This window comes from Podarcis cretensis (assembly GCF_951804945.1).
Source record: "Podarcis cretensis genome assembly, chromosome: 3".
Lineage (NCBI taxonomy): Eukaryota > Metazoa > Chordata > Lepidosauria > Squamata > Lacertidae > Podarcis > Podarcis cretensis.
This window is the reverse complement of record NC_137172.1, coordinates 18,413,989-18,424,842: the sequence shown is the minus strand read 5'-3', so window position 1 is coordinate 18,424,842 and position 10,854 is coordinate 18,413,989. Positions and strand designations below refer to the sequence as shown.

The 10,854-nt window shown below is 43.4% G+C and overlaps 1 protein-coding gene across 14 annotated transcripts in view; it reads left to right on the top strand.

Annotated features, from left to right (window-relative positions):
* LOC307211921 (uncharacterized protein) overlaps window positions 1-10,854 on the top strand; it is a 340,964-nt gene that overhangs the window by 181,484 nt on the left and 148,626 nt on the right. The window contains exon 5 of one of the 14 annotated variants that reach the window (XM_079969084.1): window positions 1,256-1,879. The exons of the other annotated variants lie outside the window; for them this stretch is intronic. Within the exon in view, the coding sequence (XP_079825210.1) occupies window positions 1,256-1,363 (108 nt within the window). The 3' untranslated portion in view covers window positions 1,364-1,879. Of the gene's footprint in view, window positions 1-1,255; window positions 1,880-10,854 lie in introns of those variants that run through there. 14 annotated transcript variants of the gene reach the window in all.

Here is a 10,854-nt window from a genome sequence, read left to right as displayed (position 1 = left end):
GAAGAAAATCCTTGACGTGAGGTGCCAAACCATGGCAGCAAACAGCAAATACTTCTGTTGTCTGCTCATGCCATCTCCTTCCTTAGAGGCAATTTATATATTGCGGAAATAGGATGCAATGCAGACTGTGTGGACTGTACGAGTTCAAAGTGTGGAGCATGGGGGGGGGGGGGGTGGCGGTCACACATGTGCCTCTTATCCCAGAAGAAAAGCATCCTCAGCTTGGAAAGCTAACACATCGCATAGGGAAGTCCTAGCCTAGACTTCCTAGCCTAGACCTCTCGCTTGGACTACTGCAATGTGCTCTATGTGGGGCTATCTTTGAAGGTGACCCGGAAACTACAACTAATCCAGAATACGGCAGCTAGACTGGTGACTGGGAGTGGCTGCCAAGACCACATAACACCGGTTTTGAAAGACCTACATTGGCTCCCAGTATGTTTCCAAGCACAACTCAAAGTTTTGGTGCTGACCTTTAAAGCCCTAAATGGCCTCGGTCCAGTATACCTGAAGGAGTGTCTCCACCCCCATCGTTCTGCCCAGACACTGAGGTCCAGCGCCGAGGGCCTTCTGGTGGTTCCCTCGCTGCGAGAAGCCAAGTTACAAGGAACCAGGCAGAGGGCCTTCTCGGTAGTGGCACCCACCCTGTGGAACGCCCTCCCACCAGATGCCAAAGAGACAAACAACTACCAGACTTTTAGAAGACACCTGAAGGCAGTCCTGTTTAGGGAAGCTTTTAATGTTTAATAGGTTATTGTATTTTAGTGTTTTGTTGGAAGCCGCCCAGAGTGGCTGAGGAAACTCAGCCAGATGGGCGGGATATAAATAATAAATAATAAATAATAAATAATAAATAATAAATAATAAATAATAAATAATAAATAATAAATAATAAATAATAAATAATAAATATTATTTTATTCCAAGGTCTCCTCTGTTTTGAAGTCCTGCCTAATACACACACTCACGCTTTAGCCACTGTGTGGGCTGCCTGCCTGCCTCTGCAGCTGAGCCTTCTTCAGCGTCACCTACTGTGTGGAGGCGAGCTACCAGACAGGGTGTGTTTCCTTCCAGGAGTTTTTTTGGCACTGGTTCCAGTTCAGCTTTGCTAACAGAAGCTCAGGCACAGCTAATGGGACACCTGTTAGAAGCTGCTAGGAATATAGATGCACGATTACAGCCACACCTTCGCAAGGCAAGCTAGACACTTTGGACATTTTTATTTTTTTCTAATGCTTTTATTTCATTTCTCCAGCCGGCAGGAACCGTTATCCTTTCGGGAAGAAAGAAAAGAACACCACCACCACCCCCCGACAGCAGTGGATCTATTAATAACAGGAATACAGGGAGCAGCAGTATGTGATACCAAAAAGGCATGCTCAAAGAGCTTCAGTGTCATGCAGACCAATCCAGTGCATTTCTAGAAAGACCTAAGTCCCAATTCATTCAGTCAGGCTCATCTAGACTCAGTATGTTTTCCGAGCAAAATTCAAAGTGTTGGTGCTGACCTTTCAAGCCCTAAACGGCTTTGGCCCTTCACACTGAAGGAGCTTCTCCATCCCCATTGTTCAGTCCGGACACTGAGGTCCAGCTCTGAGGGCCTTCTAGTGGTTCCTGCATTGTGAAAGGTGTGGTTACAGGGAGCCAGGCATATCTCTTGAGCATTTTCTTTTATCCACAAGGTGTTTTTTAGTTCTCTGGTTCTTCTTTGAACCTCAGCCTTAGCGTTGGCATAGGGTTTTTTTAATTAGTGGCACAGTTTCTATCTCTTTGCCAGATCTGAAAGGCCTTCCTTTTCTTGTCAATAATGCATTCAATCTCACTATCATTCTCATCAAACCAGCCCTGGTGTTTCTTGGTTTGTTATTCAATAGTTTGTTCACAGGGTGCCATAATGGGTGTTTTTAGCTTGGTTCAGTGTTCCTCAATGTTATCAGGGAACTCCAAAAGCAGATGGTCCTTAAGAGTTGTTTGGAACCAATCCTGCTTAATAGACTCTTGAAGGGCTTGAGTGTTCATTTTGTGCCTTGGTTTCCTTGAGGTATAATCTTGACAGCCATCGTGGAACGTATTAATCGGTGGTCTGTCCAGCAGTCGTTGGCATTCGTCATAGCTCTGGTAAAGAGGCGATTTTCAGCTCATAGAAATACGTAGTCTAAGGGTGCCTTCACAATGTTTTAAATTAATTTTTTTGTCGAAAGACAGTGTTGGTAATAACAAAGTTGTGCGCTGCACATATAGTCAAAAGAAAGATTCCGTTCTGGTTGCTGTTTCCAGTTCCTTCTTTCCTAATAGTCCCAGGCCACAGATTGAAATCTTGCCCAACTCTTCCGTTAAAATCACCCAGGTGGATAATTTTATTTTGCATAGGCATCTCTGATAGGTTGGCATCCAGTAAGATGGGCGATATTATTATTATTATTATTATTATTATTATTATTATTATTATTATTATTATTATGCCAAGGTTTCCTGTCACAGGTCTGTACTTTCCATGTCTTTGCCTAAGCCATTTTCTCTTTCTTTCTTTCTTTCTTTCTTTCTTTCTTTCTTTCTTTGGTAAATAGCTGCTTTTCCTGGGGGAAATGTTGGGACAAAAAAGCCTCCTTGGACACAGGCCTTCAAATGTGCCTGTTAAGTGTGGCGGAAAAGGAAGCCTGGGTGAGCCCTTACTGTCAGGGAAGGGAAGAGAGGATTACAGCACAATCCCAAACCCATTTACTTGAAGGAAGGCCCGCTGATTTCGCTGGGAGAACAGGTGTGTACACACACAGCAGGAAAGTGCGTTTTCTTCCTTCCAAAGACACATTTTTTGAAAGAAGAAAAACAATAAAAATGCAATTTAAAACCAGTATGTAGATTTAATGTGGACATGCTGCGAACCACCTGAATGAAGCTTGAGGACCACTGGTGGTCCACAGACCACCATTTTTTGGTGGTGGTAGGGAACCCTGTAGTAGATGATGTGCCTCAAAGCTGGGAAATTTGCCATAGGGATGCTAAGCCGTGTGGTGAACATAGTGTCTAGTTCAGCACTGAGATTCTAAGTGACAGACCTGAGACATTATACATGAAATGTATAAGCTGAAGCACTTAGCTTCCCATTGGCTGCTTTGCAGGTGCACAGCTATTTATTTATTTATTTATTTATTTATTTATTTATTTTTATATTCTGCCCTCCCTCCCAATTTTAAGGAAGTATTTTAAGGAAGAATTGTAATTAAGAGGATCAGCGAAAACACACACTGGCAGACTGTGTGACTCAGGACGGTCCAAAACCTGTGGATGCAGGATGCACTTGTAAAATGGAGCATCATTACTGTACTGGAACTGCAAGAACGGAAAATGATGCTCACTCGCATAAAACAGAATGTGAGCAATGCCATGGATCTGAGCGAACCAGGCCGAAGTGCGCTAACTCGCGCTGTGGACTTGGTGCGAGTGAAGAGCCTTTTGGCCCAAGCATCTGTCTTCCAGAGTGGTTCCTTTGTGTGCCACTGACAGGTTGGGTAGAGCAGCCCTTTCCTGATTTATGACCAGGAACTGGGCAGATTCAGACCTCAAAGTGCAAAAGTGCTTTGAATCCATCTTTGCAGGCACACACCCAGTGGTGAGTTATTGCCAAGCATATCACAGCTGCATCTCCACATCTGGAGTAGTGCAACTCTGGCTGCTCACACACTCGTGTGTGTGTGTATCTTACATATGTATGTGTGCATTACGCATACACATTGACAAAATAATTACTCCCAACTCTTCACTCAGCACTTCATTACTCATCTAGTAAAACAGCTTCCCAGTGTCGTGTTGCCACAGTCCCGGGCAGTTATAGTACGGGTTGCAGTGCCTGCCAAATTGTATATCAGCCAGAATTTCCTTGACAGTTCATTAAGAGTAATTCTTGTTTTCTGGAGCCACAACTCAGGTTTATGTGTCTCCTTTTGGACCAAAATAAAATAAAACTCGACTGCCTGTAACCACACTTAACAGTTTGTTTTGTGTCAATAATGTAACTGTAGATCTCTAAAAATATAAATTGTGAACCATCCGCCAACAAGGAAGAGAGAGGAAAGGAATGTGTTTTTGCTTCTTAGGACCTGACATCCGCAGAGCCACACAAGTCCTTTGTTAACATTTATGTGTAGTCAGCAGCGCGCTGTTTGGGGTTTTCTTATGTAATGTCTCCTCCTCCTGCGTGGACTTCTGTTGTAATGGCTACCCCAAATTTACAAGAAAGCAGCGTGGGGCATGGAAGGAAGAACCACTTTTTGGATGTCCTGATGTTCCAGAATTGCAAGGGTTTGGACTGAAATTGCACTTAAACCCAAAAGAGGAATGCAGGATTGCATTGTTAACTGAGTGTTTTAACTCTTATGGCATTGCGATGCTAATGGACAGCAAAAGAACTACAGTCATACCTCATGTTGCGTTTGCTTCAGGTTGAGCGTTTTCAGGTTGTGTCCTGCGGCGACCCGGAAATACTGGAAAGGGTTACTTGTGGGTTTTGCTGCTCGCGCATGCGCTCAAAATGACATCACACACATGCGCAGAAGCAGCAAATCATGACCTGCAGACGCGGGTTGCGTTCTGTTCAGGTTGCGAATGGGGCTCCGGAATGGATCCTGTTTGCAACCAGAGGTACCACTGTATACATTTTGCAAAATAAAATCTCCACGGATTCTGCAAAAGCTGACAGGTATATCACAACATCAGAGAAAAAAGAATCACACGTATTCCGCTATTATGCATAACATGGTTCCTGGATTGAGTCTCTTTATCATATACTACTAGGACTAGAAAATGGTATGGAGGCTGAACTATGCAAATAAGAGGTGGGGCAATGCAAACTTCAGGTTCTATGGGGCAGTAATTGCTCTATAAAGTATGTGGTGGCATCTCTTGAAGGCTTGAGGCGTGAGTGTTTCTAAGCATTAGGTAGATTGAAATTAATGGACCTAAATTAGTCCTGTTCATTCATTTCAGTGGGTCTACTCGCAGCAGGATTAGCACAGATTACAACCCTTAGGCTTTTCCTTAACCCTTCTGAGATACATTATCTTACACCACGATCTTTTGATCTGCACCATGGTAGAAGCTTGATGAGTCTTGTCTATTTGTTGTATCAGTTGACGAGAGGTTATGGACAATCCAACAGTACACAATTATGAGAGTTAAAAAAACACAGCTGTAATGGTCACAACCTCCCACTGACCCCACTTAGAAAGAAGCGGATTGCTCCCAACACATTTCAAAACATGTTTGTCAAGGGATCATTTTTACATTGGATTGATTGGTCTCAACTAGGGCCGGGGCCTTTTCAGTACTGGCCCCGACTTGGTGGAACGCTCTGTCACAAGAGACTAGGGCCCTGCAGGACTTGACATCTTTCCACAGGGCCTGCAAGACAGAGCTGTTCCGCCTGGCCTTTGGTTTGGATTCAGTCTGACCCTTATGTTCCCCTCCCCTTATGGTTTTGATCTATGGGCTACTTTTAAAATGAGGCTGCATTTTAAATTTCATTTTAACCTGTATTTTAAATTGGCTTTTTTCCTCTTATGTTTTTACTGTAATTTTACTGGTGTTAGCCGCCCTCAGCCTGGCTCTGGCCTGGGAGGGCGGGGTATAAATAAAATTTACTATTATATTATTATTATTATTATTATTATTATTATTATTTGTACTCCCTTGTAAAGCACTGCTCCAAATAACTTTACTGCTGCAGCCGAGTAAGCTGCACCTGCAACATGTCTTTGTGAAGGAGTAAATGCAAGAATTCTCCCTTGTTAAAGGTATTTTGAAACCTGTTGGTGTCTGGCTGGTCGCAGTGAGAATAGGAGGCTGCGCTAGATAGCATCAAGCAGGGCTCTTCGGCGGTGTTTTTTTTACGTACCAGTCTGTGCAGCTGTTTCTTTGTGGGGCGGCGAATCCAATTAATCCTGCAGGCTGTCTTCAAAATTTGGGGTGAAGGCATGGACCGAGGGGCCAGGGCCAGCAGGAGGCACAATGATATTGTGCCCACAGGTGTGCAAACTGACCAGGGCTTTGTTCTTGGGTTGAAGGGGCTGCAGATGGAAACAAGTGGTTGGGCGAAGGGTCGTGGTGCTGCTTCTCCCCTGCAAATGCATTGCAACCTCAGAAGCAAACTCAGGGTTTGGAATCATCTCTTTGTGCTGAGGTCCTAGCTGCGTCCTTTGCTTTAGGAAGGATGGCGAGGCGAGGTGTAGTTTGCGAATCCCCCCACCTCCGCGCCTTCGAAACCCACTCTGTATTTTCTGGCTAGCAACCCCACACTGACATCAAAGGCATCCAAAACAAGAAATCATCTCTTCCTGGGTGGGAGGAGGGGATTTGACTGAGAGCTTTTGAAGTGGGTAGCAGCGTGTGAGTAGGGGGGAGTCCCTGTCTATTAATGTGCTTTCATTGTGCAACAGCATAGCCTTCCAATATTCTGTCTCGAGAGTTTGGAGGCAAGCTGGGTATATTAGTGAATTGCTGACCCTGGTGCAGCTGATCAAAGAATTCCTGCAGAGTCGTTTGCGTGGAAGCATTTATAGTGATGCTATCTGCCGATGCCATAGAAGGGCTTGCACAAGTCTCTTCCTCCAACCATAAGGCGCAGGGACAGCAGGTTCTGGCAAGGCACAGTTGGCATTAATTCGTTGAGCTCTTCTCATTTATTCTGCCGAAATATCTGATGCTATAACACCACCGCTTAGATATCATTTTTGCAGCTTTCCCACATGTTTTAAGAAGAGAAGGGCAGCTTTTTATCAGCTGCCATAAGTTTTGTCCCAGTGAAAAGGATTTGTGGATACCTCAGATTGCCTATGAAATGTTTTCAATGGGTAGATTGGAAAGATGAAGAATTAGATGGACTGCATCAGATGAACAAGCGTGTTGATATCCGAAGCAAGCCTCGCCAGGTGGCCTCGATTTTCCCAGAGTCCTTACCCGGGATGCTTCCAGACCGATGCTATTTCCCAGTGGGATTCAGTCAGGTTGCACAATTAAAGTTGAGCTGGTGCACAAGTCACTCACTTCTTCCACAAATGCATTGGAAAGTATGGATCAGTTGCTTGATGTAGTGGTGTACAATGGCCCAGCAAGCAAATCAGAATGAAGATGCAATAAGCACCCAGCACCATCTAGCCTCTTCATAAACTTTGTGCGAACAAATCAGGATGAATGCACAATAAAACAGGCCATCAGAGATTAATTTCACAAAGATAAGATTTATGAAATGAAAGAAGGAATTTTGAATACGCTAGATAATAAATATAAACACAACAGTAATATTAGAAAGTAGAATTAAAGATGCCATGCATGGGGTGGGGGGGGGGTCACAAGGGAATATGGGGAAAGGGAAAGGTGTATAAATACTTGACTAATATAATTTGTAATGTTAAAGTTGAAAAATACATGATGTGTTTTATTTATACAGTGGTACCTCGGGTTACAGATGCTTCAGGTTACAGACTCCGCTAACCCAGAAATAGTACCTCGGGTTAAGAACTTTACCTCAGGATGAGAACGGAAATCGCATGGCCACGGCAGGAGGCCCCATTAGCTAAAGTGGTACCTCAGGTTAAGAATAGTTTCAGTTTAAGAACGGACCTCCGGAACGAATTAAGTTCTTAACCCGAGGTACCACTGTAATACCTACAGTACTTGAATATGCATTGTATATGTATGTAAATAAATAAAGATAGATAGATACTGCATCTAGCCAATTAAAACAAAAACAGGCCATCTGGAAGCAACCCCACTCCTCTGTATTGTCTTGTAACCACTAACTGTTAGTCACTCAGTAGATGAGTTGGAGAGGGAGGCAGATCTTCTACTTCATGATAGCTTCACATGATAACTGAAATAAAACAATTGATTTTTACAGTACTTCAACTTCTGACCTTCCTCGGAATACAGCATGAATTCCGCACAGTCAGCTTGATGGGTTTTCCACAGGACTTGGGATTTGCCCAACCAAAGGCATTGTCAATTAGTAGCTGGTCCTGGGACATGAGTGAAGATACCACAGGCCAATAGATTTGTAGAAAACTAGGAAGGAGGTCAGCCCTACAATGGATAATTTTCTGCTTGAAGTAGTAGAGTTTGGCAACCAGGCCTATTTTATTAAACTTTCCTCCCACCTCTGAACAAGAGACCGCTCCATTACTGATCTTACACACTGGTTTACTGTGCAGGTAGAACCATACAAACGTTGGGTGAAGAGTTTTCTTACGAAAGCACTGTCATGCACAGCTAAATTGGGAGCTGTTGTGATGTTGAGAAATCTGCAACTCATCTGGATGCCAAAAGAGCGGTTTTTAAATACAGTATCTTTGAAAGCTTTGAAAATCTGGGCTGTGACCCAGTCCACAGTGCTGTTTGCTTAAATCCCTTTGAAACCAACGGGGCTTAAACACAATTAACTGTGGCCTGGATTGCCGCCTGGGCCCATAAGACCAAAGGGAAAGAATGATTGGTCATGGAAAGTAAGAGATGATCCAAAGGATCTTTGGGCTGGTTTCCCCTCCCCCCCCATGCAAGGTGTACAGTTCATTTCTGTGGTGTCCATGAAATCCTGCCTCAGATGACAGACCAGCTGTGCCTCTTTGTAGGAAAGTGGGGATCGTACTGATCTGTTGATAGCTTACTTTACATTTGGATTGTTGAAACGCACCCCAGAAATCGCAGCTTGTGTAGAACGCTGCAGCCCAACTTGTTAATAGATGTTATAGCTGCAAGTAATTATTACACCTGTGCTGGAATAGCAGCCCTGGCTGAACAGAGGCTATATATTAAAGGTAAGAAGAGGGTAACAGCCTAAGAAACAGCAAAAGGTGCTATAGCAAAGGGCCCCTATAGAAGTCTATTTTATTGTGCATTCATAATGATTTGTGGTCATGATTTTATCCAGGCAGTTATACACAATCCAACTTTCAATACTGTTTGCATGTGCAAAGGTTTTGGGGCAGATACCTCACTTTTGCAATCAGTGCATGACCTCTAGTTTCCTGCTGAGATCCTCTTTATATCACAACATGTTCCAGGTGGGTGAGTGAATATTGACTTGCTTTTGTTGCACTGTAGTGCAAGAATGCCCCTCAGGACAGCAATAAATGCGGCTGCGTTGGGGAAGCATTGGTGGAAAACGGATAAAGCAGAAAAAATGTGAGGACAGTGCTGTATAAATCTACCACTAATGCACTATTATTGCGTAAATTATATGTTGCTAAATGTACCCGTAGCTCCTTCACCCCAACGAAAGTCTGGAGGGGCCCACAGACATACTGTATTCTTAGAGAAAGATATTGGGTGTTAGGAAAGTTTTTGAACATGTCAATCAAGTGCTTGGTTTGTAATACATTCTACATTCCTTTCCTTCGAATAGACTTCTTTGGAATTTTAAATGCATCAATGGACTCTTATTTGTTATATATTTATTTGTATTTATGTATTGCTTGTTATTATATTTATTTATTTTTTGCACTTATTTACCGCCAAGTACCAAAGGTGAACCTCAGAAAGTGGTTTATGTAAAAATATTACAATAAGTTTCACTTAAAACTGCCCCAACGCCAAACCTTTTGAAACTAAGGGGGGGACATAAAAGGGGGAAGGAAAAATAAGAATTATTAGAGAAAGACAGAGGCACAAATGAAGATAACAGAGAAAGAAGGAAATAAATTTGGGGAAATGGAAAAGACAGAGATGCCTTGAAAAGAATGGGAGGTTAAAGGGATGCCCCCCCCCATTATTCCTAGGAAGGAATCATTAAACTTTCTTCTCCCACAAAGCATAACTATGAAGCTGAGTCCCCCACTACCACTTGCCTTGAAACAAAATGTGAGAGGAAGCTCATCTCTGTAATCTTCTGTTTGTTTTGCCCTGTTATGTAGTGATTGTCTACTTGCATATTCGGTTGAAGTGGAGTTCAATATGGGTCAATAAGTGCCTTTGACTAGTTAAGTAATTACGTCTCAAAATTTGCTGTTTGGATAAGATTTTCTAGATTTTCTCATCTATTCCTTTTTAGAAAAACTACCTACCTCCTTATTAAATCCCATAGGTCCAACTGCGCACGCACACACACACAACTTATTTCACTCTATGTGCTTCTTATACAGATGTTTTTGATGCACAAGACATATCTAGCTGCATAAACTCTTATGTGGCTGTTGAGGGGGGCAGAGACCACCTCAGCTAGAGCACCAGGAGCTATTGCATGAGTGGGGAACCTCTGACCTACAGAGGCTGAATGTGGCCCTCAATGCTTGTTTATCTGGCCCTCAGTACTTTCCCTAGGCCATACCCCGTGCCAGCCCTCTCCTCAAGGGCTTTTCTCTGTCTGGGATATGTCTTTGAGTTATAATACAGTCGTACCTCGGAAGTTGAATGGAATCTGTTCTGGAAGTCCGTCCGACTTCCAAAACGTTTGGAAACCAAAGCACGGCTTCCGATTGGCTGCAGGAAGCTCCAGCCAATCGGAAGCCACACCAGATGTTCGGCTTCCGAAAATCATTCGCAAACCAAAACCCTCACTTTCAGGTTTCGATGGTTCGGGAGCCAATTTGTTCGGGAGCCAAGGCATTTGAGATCCAGTGTACGACTGTAGTAGCTCCTTCCTGCCTGGGTGGATGTGTATGTGTGTGTACACAAATCCTCTGATTTTGATGTGATTAAGAAGATGTAGCCTACTATATGAAGGAAAGAGTCACATCCATTGCTTTGCCCAGCTTTCCTTCGGACCCCACCCACCACTGGAATATGTTTCCCGGAAGGAAACATAGAAGTTGGCTATCGTGTCTCCTCTCAGTCTCCTCATTCCCAGGCTAAACATATCCAGTTCCTTCA